Genomic DNA, 15,367 nt, shown 5'->3' with positions numbered 1-15,367 from the left:
ATCCAATTCCTCTTTATGGAATTCACATTTAGACAATTTCACCGGTAACTTATGATTTTGTAGTGTGGTCAACACTTCCTTCAACAGTTCTACATGTGATTCATAATCTCTTAAATAAATCAAAATATCATCTAGATAAATGACCACACCTTTGTACAGGTATTCATGTAACACCTCATTAATTAAATTCATAAACACTCCCAGAGCCGTGTGAAATCCAAAAGGCATGATATATTCAAATTGCCCCAGTGGGGTGTTGAATGCGGTTTTCCATTCATTGCACTCCCTTATTCTTACTCAGAAGTAAGTATATTTGTCCAGCTTAGAGAAAAATTTTCCTTGCACCTCCATGCTCAATAAGTCTCTGATCAGTGGGAGAGGGTATGCATTAGACATTGAAACAGCATTTATTCCACGATAATCCATACATAGACTTAGCTCCGCATCCTTTTTCTTGTGGAACAATTCTGGTGCAGGGGAGCTGGCCAGGCGGATTAATCTTCATGCCAGATTTTTGTCAATGAACTCTCACGACTCCTTCATTTCCTTCCAGACATGACAGTTACTTCTGCCAATGCTCCTGTCTGAATATCTTGATACTGGTATATCTCATCAAGATGAACCAGACAAGGGACCTCAAGAGAGACCAGAGGGAATACCATCCAGCCCCGGCCAACTGTGGGGTCCTGGGGGGGATGTGCCCAAAGGATTAGGGACTCGTCCCAAGTCAGGGGTGATCTATCTGAACTGGCTGACCACCACCCCAAGAATGGGCACCCCTGGGGCATGATAGTTGCCAGATTTGAGAGGAGAAGATGAGGCAAAGGGGTAAGCTATTTGACCCAAGCCTAAACAACCCCATTGTAGTCCCTGAGGGGATGACGGGGATTCAAACAAGTGGATTCAAACAAGGATGAGCTGGAGGACCTGGACAAACCCAACCCCCTCCCCCTAAGATGTTCAAGAAGAGGTGCAGGCTATCTGGCAGGAATTAGACAACATCAAGGAAGAAATAGGAGAGCTGTTGGAAGGCTTCTGGGAGATGATGCAACTGCTGCCTCAACCCAGGCTGCCCGCAGGGTCTCTTCCTGATGACAGTGCCAGCCCCAGGACCCAGAGACACACCTGCAGCAAGCGCACCCCCACCACAGGGGTGGCGCAAGCTGGATGCCTGATTTGAGGGGGACCCCAAGGAACTAGGCTTCTTCCTAGTCCAGGCAATAGAGTTCTTCCAAGAGTGGGGCCATATTTTTCCCAACGAACATAGCTGAGTGAGTTACTTAGGCTTGCGGTTGGGGGCCCCCACAGCCAAGTGGTATGTTACTTTGTACGAGGCTCATGCCCCAGAACTGTGAAGTCTGGAGGCATTTGTCAGAGACCTAAGAGCACAGTTTGAAGTTTGAAGACCCACTCAAGGAGGAGCAGGTGAGAACCAAGATGGAATGGATACAGCAAGGCACCTGTCCTGTGTGCGAGTACGCCGCAGAGTTCAGGCAGTATGCAGCCAAGGTGAGAGACTGGACTGAGGGAATCAAGATTGAGTTTTTCCAAGTGGGCTTGAACCCAGACCTGGTGGCTAAGGGTTTGGTGCAAGACGACCCAAGAACCCTGCTGGGATGGATACAGCTTGCCTGCAAGGTTGAGAATCAGGACCAGGTGATCAAGCTACTGTGGATGTAGCACCAGGTGGGATCTCGCAGGCCTCACCTAGAGACTGGAGCCAGAGAGAAGAAGCCCTCCAAGATCTGTTCCCCCGAGACCAAGCAGGCCCTTGGCCTAAAACAGGGCCTCTGCTTGCAATGTGGGGGGTCGGGCCATTTCGCCGGCAACTGCTCTGGATTGAAGATGGAAGCGCCAGAAAGAGGGTGTAAGGCTCAGAAACCCCTGGCTGAGTCTTCTAAGACTACCCAGAAAGCAGTATGGGCAAGGAACAAAGCAGCCACCAGTTTGAAGTTGGGGGAAGAGACGGAGCCATCCAGCGGAGACGCGTCCAGCGCAGAGGAGAGTCCAAGCCAGCCGGCGGGAAACAAAGACAACCTGCTGTAAGGAGGTCAGCAGGTCATGGAATAGCCAACACCGAAGAGGTAAGACCAAAAGGGGCCCTGTTATATGTGCCAGTCACCTTAGTGAACCCCTGGAGGGGGACACACATCCAAGTATGAGCTTTAATTGACTCTGGGTGTACTAGAGACTTGATTGCTCACACTTTAGTAATGGGACTGGGGCCGAGCATGAGCAAACTCACCCATCCCGTTGTATTCAAACAGATGGATGGGTCCCAGATGAAGGGGACTCCCCCCAGTTACGCGACTGAACTCACCCCAATGGGAATGGGAAGCCATTGGGAAGCCAGAAGTTTTAGTCAGTGCAGCTACCAAATTCCCCCTGATGTTAGGAATACACTGGCTGTGGGACCACGACCTGTATGTGTGGTGGAAAGCAGGGGAGTAGTGCTTCTCTGTGGGGGGAAATGTCAAATGCATGTGTGGAATAAGGAGTGGAGGAACACGGCCCCTTCCCTCCCGGAAACTGTCTTACTGATTGAGGAGAGAGAACAAACTCCCCCTGAGTATCGGGACCTGAGTCAAGTGCTTGATGAGAAAGAAGCAGACGAGCTCCCCCCTCACAGGGCTACTGACTGTGCTATTGAACTCATCCCGGGGCAGAAACTGCCAAAAGGGAACTTGTATTCCATGGGGGGGTTGATTTTACAGGAGGACAGTGAGGGAAAGTTACACCCCTGTGCCTATGTGTAGGAAAGGTAAGTTCATTGAAAAAAATTTGACACGGGTATTCATTAGGACAACCCACTCTCCCCATGCTGCCCCAGTGTTATTCTGCAAGAAAAAGGATGGGAGGTTGCAGCTGTGCATGGATTATAAGGGGATCAATGCCGTTTCGATGTCTAACACATACCCCCTCCCCCTCATCAGAGACTTGTTGGAAGATCTCATGGGAAGATCTTCTCTAAACTGGACTTGTGGGATGCTTATTTTTCAGTAAGAATCAAAGAGGAGGATGAATGGAAGACAGCGTTCAACACGCCTTTGGGGCAGTATGAGTACTTGGTCATGCCTTTCGGTTTGCAAGGGTCTCCGGGTTTTTTTATGAATTTAATTAATAAAGTCCTGCACAAATACCTGTACAAGGGGGAGGTCATTTACCTAGATGACATTATTGTTTTCGCAAGATTATGAATCACATGTAAAATTAGTGCAGGATGTGCTGAAAACCCTACGGGCCCACTAGCTGCCCATTAAATTGTCCAAGTGTAAATTCCATAAGAAAGAGTTGGACTTTCTGGGATACTGAGTTCGGGTCAAGGGCTGAAAATGGACCCAGTGAAGGTGCGAGCCATGGTGGAGTGGGAAGCCCCCAAGACCTGATGGCAGCTGCAGTCGTCCCTGGGCTTTGCTAACTTTTACCAACCCTTCATAAAGAACTTTGCCCAAATCTCCTTGCCGCTAACTGACCTGTTGAAAACCAAGGGGATGGGGCCACAAGGAATGAAGCCTAGTGCTAAACTATCATGGACTGCTGAGTGTCAGGAGGCTTTCAAGTACCTAAAGCAGTTGTTCACTTCAGAGCCAGTCCTGCGACACCCAGATGAGAATCGCAAGTTTGTAGTGCAGGTGGATGCTAGCAATGTGGCAATGGGGGGGGGTTGATTTTACAGGAGGACAATGAAGGAAAGTTACACCCCTGCACCTATGTGTCAGAAAAATTTTCGGACTCTGAGCACCACTGGGTGATCTGGGATAAGAGGTGGGGGCAGTTAAACTGGCTTTGTGTACTAGGAGACATTGGCTGGAGGGTGCCAAAATGCCTTTTGAAGTGTGGACTGATCATAAGAATTTGGAGGCATTACGTGTCCCTCGCAAATTGGGCATCAAGCAGTTACGGTGGGCGGAGTTTTTCCTCTCAATTCAATTTTGTGTTGAAACACCTCCTGGGCAAATCAAACTTCCTGGCTGATGCCCTTTTGCGCCTCCCCCAACATGACAGTCAAAAGGAGAAGGTAGTGGGCATGATGTTTTTGCCTGCTTAGCTAGGAGGGCCGTTCGTTACTAGGCAACGGGTGAAAAGCAAAGCAACAGCTCCTGCTCTCATGGAGTGGGAGGAGAAAGTGAAAGCTGGGGTGGAAAAGAAGGGGAAGGAAGTACCCAAGGAGGAATTGGAACAGGGCAAGCACGGAGGCTGGTACCAGCAAGACAAAAATATGTTCCTGCTAGCCTGAGAGGAGAAGTGCTGAAAAGTTGCCATGATGCTAAGTTGGCCGGGCTTTTCGGGTACTTGAAAACCTTACACAGTGCAAAGACAATTTTGGTGGCCCAAAATGAGGCATGGGTCGCAATATGTGTCCAATTGCCAAGTGTGTCTGATGGGAAAGAAAGGGGGGAACCTCCTGGGTTACTGCAGCCACTGGAGACGTCAACCCACCCATGGGCCACAATTTATTACCGACCTTCCCCCCTCCATGGAGAAAACCATGATTCTGGTGGTGGTGGATTTATTTTCGAAACAGGCCCATTTCGTACTGTGCTCCAAAATACTGACGGCCAAAAAGCTGGCCGCTTTGATTATGCAGCATGTGGTCAGGCTGCACTTGTTTCCAGAGAATGTAATCTCTGACAGGGGAGCACAATTTATAGCCAAGTTCTGGAGGGAGTTGCTACAGGTGGTGGGGATAGAGCAAGGTCTAAGCTCTGCTCATCATCCCGAGACTGATGGACAAACTGAAAGAGTTAATCAGGTGTTGGATCAATTTTTAAGGTGCTACGTTAATTATCAGCAGACTGACTGAGCTGTCTTTCTGGTTTTCGCAGAATATTGTTATAACAATAGCATACACAGCTCCATGGGGGCCTCCCCGTTCAAGGTTGCTCAAGGGTTTGAGGGCAAAGCCATGTCATTCATTCATACCCAGGAAAAGAACAGGGGGGGGGATCTAGCTGAGTGGTGGACTAAATTGACTGACCAGTGGGAAGTGATAAAAAAACTCTGGACAAAGCCAAAGAGGAATATAAGAAGCAAGCAGATCGGAAACGCTCTGCCCCCTGGAGTCTACAAGCGGGAGACTACATTTACATCTCCACAAAGAATCTATGGGGGAGCAACCAAGCAAGAAATTGGGGTGGAGATATTTGGGGCCTTTTAAGGTGGGACGATTGATCAACGATGTAACTGTGGAAGTGAAACTACCTAAAAACTTGAAAAATGTTGACCCTGTATTCCATTTCAGCCTCCTGAAGAAGGCTCCACAACTTCATGTGGGGCATCCAGACTGGGGGGTTCCTCCTCCCGTCATTGTGGATGGCCAACCCCCCCACTATGAAATCAAAGATATCTTGGACTCTATAAACTGAAACAAGGAGAATTGTTTTATTTGATTCAATGGGTTTACTTTAACAAAAGCAATGTGGAATGGGTAAAAGCTTCTGATGTTAATGCCCCAAAACTTGTACACAGGTTTCATAAAACCTACCCGGAGAAACTGGAGCCATCTCAGTAGGAGGCATATCTGCCACAATTGGCTTGGTGCACAATGTTCTAAACCTCTGAGAATATGCAAAGGGAACATGTTTGCTTGCTTGGCTGTTAGCTGCTTATCTTGCAGGTGTTTTGGTTCCTATTCCCTGGCCGACTTCAGAACATGGTCTTGAAGTTCCAGTCGAAGCCGTATCACCGTCCCTAAGGACTGGGGTGAGCTCATCCTCCCCCGTCTCCCTCTTCTCCGAGATCCTGGACCCTTTGCGCCAAAATCTTAATGGACTTTCTTTCCCAGGGGCAGGAATGTCACCTTATAATTAACCTTGCTTTGCCACCCTGTATCACTTCTGCCAATGCTCCTGTCTGAATACTGGTATATCTCATCAATAAAGTACCTTTAATTCATAACCTGAGGTGATGCAGTGAAGTGCTTGGAGATTTACCGGACAAGATCTGACATTATGTTTAGTTTGGAGAAAAGATAATTGAGGGGGGACATGATTGCTCTCTTTAAATATTTGAAAGGCTGTCTTTTGGAGGAGGGCAAGGAGCTGTTCCAGTTGGCAGCAGAGGATAGGACTTGAAGCAATGGGCTCAAATTACATGCAGAAAGGTACTGGCTGGATATTAGGAAAAACTTTTTCATGGTCAGAGTAGTTCAAAGGTGGAATCAGCTGCTTAGGGAGGTGGTGAGCTCCCCTTCACTGGCAGTTTTCAAGAAGAGGCTGGGGGAATATTTGTCAGGGCTGCTTTAGGCTCATCCTGCATTGGGTAGAGGGTTGGACTAGAAGGTCTGTATGGCCCCTTCCAACTCTGTGATTCTGTGATAAACAAAGTTGTTGTTTTGACTAAGCTGGTCTCCTTTTGCCAACTGGCTGCATCTCCCTGGTAACGCTGATAACATTCCTGCTGATAACATTCCTTCTCACACTCTGACATGTAGCATTCAAGAGCACTCTTAAAGGAGGGCACAGGAGATCAGGCCTGCAGCCCGACAGTGAACCCCCCAAACCCTCCAGAGTAAGGCAGGGGCCACCGTGACACCAGGGGCCTGATATTGGTGGGAGAAGCATGAAGTAAGCAATACTGGATCTGATAAAGTTCTAAGATGGGATTCCTGAATAAATACAATATCAGAGTTCTGTTTCAGTATAAAGCTTGTCATCCTTTTTTGTTTAATCATACTATTCAACCCTTTCACATTTAAAGTAATTACCTCATATTTATATGCTATATTCTGAGCTCTAATAACAATTTTTCCTAACCATTTAATTTAAAAATTTTATTGTATTGTATTATTCTAATATAATGTAAATTATGAAATGCTTTTTTCTCTTTAATTCCAAGTTATGACATATGAAGTGGCCTTTTATAAACACTTTGCTTGCATCCCAAACCATTCTCAACTCTGTACTCTTGTTCAAATTTAATTAAAAAAACTCAGCCTTTTTTTTTTTACAGTCCTCTACAATTGCCTCTTTCTGTAGTAAATATTCATTTAGTTGACACCTAAATGTATTAGATTTGGTTCTATAACTTATGTTTATAGGATTATTATCTGAAAAGGACTTTGGCAATATCTCCACTTTAACAAATTTAGTCACCAAATTTTTCGATACCCAGACCATATCTATATGTGACAAAGATTTATGTCTCTCAGAATAGAATGTATATTCTCTTGAATCCTCTTCAAACATCCACCAAACTGATATTATCAATCATGTCAAAACAAACCTTTGGTAATTTGCCTTGAGTATGTTTTTATGTTTTTCTCAGAGCACCTATCAACTTGTGGAGAAACTACACCATTCCAATCACCCATCAGCCAACAATTTTCATAGGATAAATCCAATAATTTTTCCCAAAGATTTTTATAGAACCTCCCCTTTTCCTCATTTGGTGCACCACCAAAATTTTGCTCCCATTTAATGTTGCCTCCACCCCCACAAATATACCATGATTGTCAGATATTACAAGTTCTGGTTTCAATGCTGATTTTATATACAATAACACCCCATTTTTCTTTTTATCATCTGAAGAGACAAATCCCCCCCCCCCATTTTGTAACACATAATAACAATCTATTTATATACTGCCCTTCAGGACAACTTAATGCCCACTCAGAGCAGTTTACAATGTATGTCATTATTATCCCCACAACAAAACACCCTGTGTGGTGGGTGGGGCTGAGAGAGCTCCAGAGAACTATGACTAGCCCAAGTTTACCCAGCTGGCTTCAAGTGGAGGAGTGGGGAATCCAACCCAGCTCTCCAGATTAGAGTCCCACGCTCTTAACCGCTACACCAAGATTACAAGAAATAACTGCATGGGTAATGTGCACGTTGGCCTGGTGTAGCAGTAAAACCCATTGACTTTGATGAGGCAAAATACTTGATAACTTTTTTTCTGATATGAGTTTCTTATAAGCAAATGATAACAGCTTTTTTTCAAATAATGAAACACTGTCCAACATTTTTGAGGAGCATTCACCCCATTTATATTCCACGTTATTCATTTGTAATCATACTTGGGTTTTAGTTATTATCAGAATCCACATCTTCTTGTTCTTCCTCATCTTTCTGTTCCAATAAGGGCTATTGTGGATTTTCTGAAAACTCTTCTGAATCTTTCTTGAATTGCTGAAAATTTTTTTTGCTTTTGGAACCAAATTCAACCTGAATCTCTGTTGTTTGAAAGTAAAAAATCACTCCTTCCAACTGGTCCCATCTAAATGGAATTTACTTCTGTTTCAGTTTTTCATTTAAAAATACATAGTCTCTTTGTTTCCTTGAGATTCTGAATGGTATCTCCTTTAAAATAATAACTCCAACTTCCTGTATTCTCAATTTCTTCTTATAATGTTGTTGTAGAACTTGATTCTTTATTGACTTTTTGACAAAATGCATATGATATCTTTTGGTAACTTTGTTTTGTGTTGCATACCTGGTGGAGACTCTGTATACTTTGTCCAATTCCATGTCAACTCTTGGGATGTCCCACTGGAGAAATACTGCCTCTATCACCCAATGTTGAATATCTTGGTCTTGTGTTTCCCTAACTCCTCATAGTCTCAAAGCATATTTTTCCTCCCTTAGTCTCTTAGTCCCTTAGTTTTTCTCCCTTTTCTCCCAGGTGAAGAGGGGGAGCGGGCATTGCCATCTGCTTAGCTCCTGATCTGAGCTGGGTGAAGATGGAATGGTCATTTCTACCTGCTCTGCTCCTGATCCCATCTGGGTGATGGGGCGCATTGTCACCTACTCCACTCCTGTCTGTTGGGTGAAGTTGGAGGGCGGGTATTGCCCCCTGTTCCATGCCTGATCCCAGCAGGGTAAACAGTGGGTGGGGATTGGCACCTGCTCTGCTCCTGATCCCAACTGGGTGAATGTAGGAGGGTGGACACTGCCATCCACTCCCCTCCTGATTCCAACTGGGTGAAGGGCAGGCAGGCATTGCCACCTGCTCTGCTCCTTATCCCAGCTGGGTGAAGGCCAGGGGTGGGCATTGCCACCTGCTCTGCTCCTGATCCCGGTTGGGTGAAGGTGGAGGGTGGGCATTGCCATCTGCTCTGCTCCTGATCCCAGTTGGGTGAAGGCAGGGGATGGGCATTGCCACCTGCTGCACTTTTGATCCTAGCTGGGTAAAGGCAGGGGTGGGCATTGCCACCTGCTTTGCTCCTGATTCCAGCTGGGTGAAAGTGGGGGGCAGACATTGCTTCCTCCTCCACACCTGATCCTGATCTGGGCTTTCTGCTGTGGTGCTCTCTCTGGAGGTCTGGTCTGGGCTTTCCTGCACAGCAGCACCCTCTGGTGGCACACCAGGGTAGGAAACGAGTTGTCCTTAATATGTTTAGCCTTTTATATAGTAGGATATAATACTTGACTTGTTTAGATTACACTAAAGTTTTAAAGTGTAAATGTGAAGGGTGTTTGAATGCTCATGTATCATAAACTATCAGAGAAACAAGGTTGGCTGAGACTCCTTAATGGCAGTACAACTTAAATGAGGCTTGAGCATGCATTAGCAGTTCTCCAGTGAATTTTGTAATAATAAATAGCAACTGGCAGTAGCTGATTTCAAGTCGGGCTGTGGTGAATGGGAGTTATCTCTTTTCCCCACCCATGTTCCATTCCACCCCCTCCAAAAGCAGTTGTTTTCCCTGTTGATAGAAATATACAGGTTGCCTGCATGGTTTCCCTAATGGGACAAATGGCATCTCCAGGGGCTGTTTCAAGTAAGGAAAATGGAACAGGAGAGTTTAAATCCCCCTTCCCACTGTTTATTGCATCCCTAAGCGGAACCACAAAGGCCTTCACAACAGCTGTTTAGCAATTTTAAAAAAGCCTACTGGTCCTGAATTGTTCTGTCTTGTGTCCTCTGACCCTTAATGGCCAGTCTGGATTTGTGGTGGTAATGTGAGTGAAACAAACAGCTGCTTCTGGCTGCTGCAAAATCAACTGAAGTCTTAGCAAGGGATGTAGATATAAAGTAAGCTTCTTCTGACAACCAAACCCTTCACTCTTTCTCTGGACAAACTACATATTACATTTAACATGTGGGCCCAGCAGGGACTTGCAATAGGATGCCAACTGTGTGTTGCCTGAGGCAGTTCAATTTAGCGATGCTGCAGGCTCCAACACTCTGCAGAAAGGGGTGACTTGTTAAAATGTTCTGCCTTCTCATGGACCCTTCTGATGTACAAAATGCTCAGGGGTGTTAGAATTCCAAACACATGCTCTGTTGAGGGTGTCGTGGGAGCCTGGAAGCTATTGACAAGATTGTTCCTTGTAACTCTTCTGCCCTCAGGGCAGAGGCCAGTCCTGTGATTTACATAGAGCTCAGAGACCTAAAGAGGGCTGGAAGGTATCTAATAACAACAACAACATTCGATTTATATACCACCCTTCAGGATAACTTAACACTCACTCTTCTCCATGTCGGCTGTGACTGACCCAAGGTCACCCAGCTGGCTTCAGGTGGAGGAGTGGGGAATCAGACCTGGTTTTCCAGATCAGAGTCCTGCTGCTCTTTACCACTACACCAAACTGGCTCTAGAAAGATGCTGGTACCTAGAAAGATGCTGGCAGAAAACTCAAACTGTCATGTATGCCTGCCTGCATATCTGCCATGAATGTATTCTGAGTTATGTACTGGCCTTCTGAGGGCATGAGAAGTTTCTTATTGATGTTAAGGCAATAGGTTATCTTGCAAGTATTTACTTTCTCTTTCCCCTCTGCCTCCAGCAAGTGTCCTTGAAAGCCAGCTGTGGCCAGCTCGAAATGTATCCTTCTTGGGAACTGGGATAATTTCATTCTTTGTTCTGTCTGGTCTAAACCTAGCTTCTCCTCTTCACCCCCTCCCCCTTCTCCTTCATGTCCAAACTTCAACAGTCCCTATCCTGATGGCAGGAATCTTCCCTATAACAAACTCTACCAACCCCACAGAGTCATAGAATCACAGAGTTGGAAGGGGCCATACAGACCATCTAGTCCAACCCCCTGCCCAGTGCAGGATCAGCCTAAAGCATCTCTGACAAATATTCATGCAGCCTGTTCTTGAAAACTGCCAGTGAAGGGGAGCTCACTACCTCCCTAGGCAGCTGATTCCACTTTTGAACTTCTCTGACCGTGAAAACATTTTTCCTAATGTCCAGCCGGTACCTCCCCGGTACCTCCCCGGTACCTCCCCTCAAATTCAACTTGTAGAATTCTGTCGGCAGTTGGCGCAGAACACCACATTACCAGTAGTTAGACAGAGCACGCATATCACTCCCATTCTGCAGTCACCCCATTGGCTACCCATCAGTTACCAGGCTCAGTTCAAGGCACTGGCTAGCACATACAAAGCCCTTCATCGCCTTGGTCCTTCATATCTGCAGTACTACCTCAGTCCTTATGCACCACTACAGCAGCTTCACTCATCTAAAAAGAGCCTTCTTCAGGTGCCTCCCAGCAAAGGGGCAAAATCAACAACTGCCTTTACATGGGCATTATCTGTTGTGGCACCCACCTCACAGAATGGCCTAGCTGGTGATTTTAGGAGGGGTCCCACTCTACTGGCTTTCTGAAAACTATGCAAAACTGAATTATTCAGAAGGGCTTTTTTACACAGATAGGAGGGCTATACTGTAAGGAAATGGTTTATTTTGGTACAGGGATAGTGGACTGTGTGCTGCTATATGTTTGCTCCTGCTGGGTAGTTTCTGCATCCTGTAATATGTTGTGTTTAATTGCTTATGCAAACATTGGTTGGGCTCTGTATCAAATTTTTGCTTGTTTTCAGATTTCTGCAATTGATACTCTCTTCCCTTGTTTATCGAATGTTCCAGCCATCGATTGCATTTATTGACAATGTGTAATCTGCCTTGAGTCTCAGTGAGAAAGATGGACTATAAATAAATAAATAGATTCTGGCCAGGACCACATTCCTTCATACATGGTCCCAATCTGAACTGGTTCCCTGCAGTTGCCACAGGGAACTAAAAGCTACCATATGGCTGCAAGTCCCCACGTCCATCTCACATGAAACATCACATGTAGTTTGGGCCTCTCTGTGTGGCAAAGAAAGGGATGCGAATCTACACCAGAGGGCTTCCCACATGATGCCAGCTCCAGGGTCCTCACTCACTTTGGTCTCACTGTGAGTTTCCCCATATGGACTTTGGAGTTTATGATGTTTTGCTTCTTACTAGCAACATGTTGTATTCACAGATTATTCAAAGGTCCACTTAACGCAGCTTTTGGAAAAAGCGGAAGTGATTTCAGGACGGATGCTTAAATTTTCAGTCTTTTATCGGAACCAGCACAAAGAATACTTTGATTACATGAGGTAAGAGTGTCTCAAGCGTTCTCGCCCTTCTCTGTGCAGAATAACTAACTGGAAGAATCCCTGTCTGGTGCAGCCTGTTGGCACTCTCTGTAGATATGTGATCCTGGGGTAAAATTAATAAGGAGTTAGGTATTTCTTAATGTGGTTTTATAATCTAGGCTATTTTCAGTAGCTGAGGGGGCATAGTTTATTTATTTTATTAAAGAAAGAAAAATCAGGAATATAGAAAAGATATTTACACCTGATCTTCAGCAAGAATAAGATTCCCAGAGTCCCAGTAAGCTCTGTGCAACACACAGAAATGCCAGGGGTCCAGTGGAGGGGCTGTATGCCGAACTTCTGGCTCCTGAGTTTCAATATGTTTTCAGAGCATCTGCTTTGAATACAGATGGGCACAGGAAGCCACTCTGTAATGGGGGAACCGCTACTAGGGAGGAAGAAAAGCTCGAGCTGGATCAGTGGTGGTTTTAACCAGCCTCCATGAGGGGTGGAAAGGGCTCGTCGGAGGCCTGACGTTGCCGGAATCAGCCCTCTTTAAAACAGAGGGAATGTATAGGTGCCTGATCACATTGCCAGTTTTACCCTAGTTTCTAATGAGCTTCACCAGCCACTGGGTGTCACTGTGTTGCCATTCAAGAATGGCCACCCATCCTTTCCCAGTTTTATTTTGATAGTGGACTTTACTTATATGGGTTTGGGCATTTAGCTAATCCCTGGTGTCGTTCTTAATTTTATTTAATACGAAGGTGCAAATCCTGAAAGCTATAAACAAACATTTAAGGTTTGGCTTGCCACGTCACTGGCAAGCTACTGTAGACTGAGGATGTGACCCACCCTGTATAGTTCTGACCTGACAGAGCAAAAAGATGCCTGAGAGGAGGAGGGGCTTTGCTGGCCGAGGCTGATGCAAGGAACCTTCTGCGGCTCACAGGGACGACGGTCCTGGTGTCCGAGGAAAGGGCTTCTGTGGGACCCAAGCCGACCTGTTTTCCATACCCTGCGTCACCACGTGTCATGAGTAAACACCACGTTTTCAAAACTTCCTGAGTGGCAGAGGATCATTTTTTGTCACTAACATAGGACTTTCCCAACAGGCATCACAGCAGGAGAGGGTTCTTTTACCAGGGTTCTTACCCATCTAGGAACAGAAGCAAGCGGGGCTTTGCCTGCAACCACATTTCTGTTGTTTTTCCTTTGAAGAGTCATTCCATACATTATCCAGCAATGATGGCCTCAGAATCGCAATGAATAAAGATCATTGTAGCATATTTATATTTCCGAATCGAATGTTGAAATTAAGGCTCTAAAAATTTCGCAAGAGCTTTCACTTAAGAAGTGCTTATTCTGTGATGGGACAGCAACGTAATGCCTGTGAATATGCAAATGAAAGGGATGGTGGTACATTTGGCAGGAAAAACAACAAACAGTTTCTGACTACATCTTGATGTCTCAACTAGGTACTAGAGAGAGAAAAGCTTAGACTGCAAAGAAAAGAAGACTGATCTTAGACTGCATGGTCTAGTGGAGTAGGAGGAGGAGTGAACAAAGAGCAATAAAATCTTGGAATACGTTGCTAGCTAATCCCCCCCCCCCCCGCCAAATAAAACTGACTCATCCAATAGACAATCCTAGATTCTCTCATTAAGACTAAAGACACCCACTTTGCCCAATGACATGTCACAGAGTGTACACTCAACAGGGAGGTGCTGCCATTTTTGGCTCTCTGGTGACTCTTACTCTAAGACACCTGTGCTTCCCACCCTGTGTACCATTTTCAAGGGTATTCTTTATCAATAACTCTGAAAATATCCTGTATTGAAACAGCCTGGAAGTGCAAGAGGCCTGTCCTCATGCTGCCTATTCATCACCCAGGAGTAGTCATCTCCTACACTGCTATAGAATAGTGGTTAAGTGGTTGGGATATGAGTCAGCACTCTGCTGGTTCGACTCCCACTGCTGCCATGAACTTTCCAGGTGGCCTTGGGTGAGCCACTCCTCTCAGCCCAGCTGTATTGTGGGGACAACACTGACTTTGTTAGCTGGTCTTAGTGTTATTATTATTATTACTACTCTGAAAATACAAACTTCATTGGCACCACTGACAAAACTAAAATTTGGCATCTATACACACACACACACACACACACACACACACACGTATATATAATAGGTACATCTATTGGGGTTTAACTTGACTGTTGTTTTCTACCAAGATGAGCATGGCTTTTTTGTTTCAAGTTGAAATACTGTTATCCCTAAACTGGGACCAATGCTTTTTGCCCATCCTTCACTTCCAGAGAGCATCACGGAAATGCACTGCAGCCTTCAGTCAAGGATAACAGTGGAAGCCATGGCTCTCCAATCAGTGGGAAGCTGGAAGGTATTTTCTTTAGCTGCAACACCGAATTCAATACTGGGAAGCCCCCACAAGATTCACCTTATGGAAGATACAGGTTTGAGATTGCAGCAGAAAAACTGTTCAACCCAAATACTAACTTGTACTTTGGGGACTTCTACTGCATGTACACGGCCTACCACTATGTCATCCTTGTCATGGCGCCCACCGGATCACTGGGAGACGAATTCTGTAAGCAGCGCCTTCCTCAGCTGAACTTACAGGATAACAAATTTCTGACCTGCACTGAAGAAGATGGGGTCATGGTTTACCACCACGCACAGGATGTCATCTTGGAAGTGATTCACACTGACCCTGTGGATCTGTCCCTTGGCACAGTTGCAGAAATTACTGGTCATCAGCTAATGAGCTTGTCAACCGCTGATGCCAAGAAAGACCCCAGCTGCAAGACCTGCAACATCAGTGTTGGACGTTGATTTCAAATCCCCGCCCGCTTCCTTCCCCATCACCTAATTCCCATTGTCAACCATTCTCATTAGACGTATGCATAATGCCATTCTTTCTAAAAGCAAGCATCCCGTGATCGAATTCTTCAACAGCATTCTTAAGGCAGAGCTACACACTATGACCCACACAGGGCAGCCCCCCCACCCGCCCCGGGCATTCTGCGTCAAATTTTCCCCTCTCCTCTTTAAC

The 15,367-nt window shown here is 45.6% G+C and overlaps 1 protein-coding gene across 1 annotated transcript in view; it reads left to right on the top strand.

Annotated features, from left to right (window-relative positions):
* Positions 1-15,147, top strand: part of PHYHIPL (phytanoyl-CoA 2-hydroxylase interacting protein like) — a 149,940-nt gene extending 134,793 nt beyond the window's left edge. Inside the window, exons 4-5 of the mRNA XM_055001890.1 lie at positions 12,198-12,315; positions 14,613-15,147. Coding sequence (XP_054857865.1) covers positions 12,198-12,315; positions 14,613-15,147 — 653 coding nt within the window. The remainder of the gene's footprint in view (positions 1-12,197; positions 12,316-14,612) is intronic.
* The last annotated feature ends 220 nt before the right edge of the window (positions 15,148-15,367 follow it).

This window comes from Eublepharis macularius, chromosome 17 (genome assembly GCF_028583425.1).
Source record: "Eublepharis macularius isolate TG4126 chromosome 17, MPM_Emac_v1.0, whole genome shotgun sequence".
In the NCBI taxonomy this organism is placed as follows: Eukaryota; Metazoa; Chordata; class Lepidosauria; order Squamata; family Eublepharidae; genus Eublepharis; species Eublepharis macularius.
This window is presented reverse-complemented; position numbering and strand designations above follow the sequence as displayed.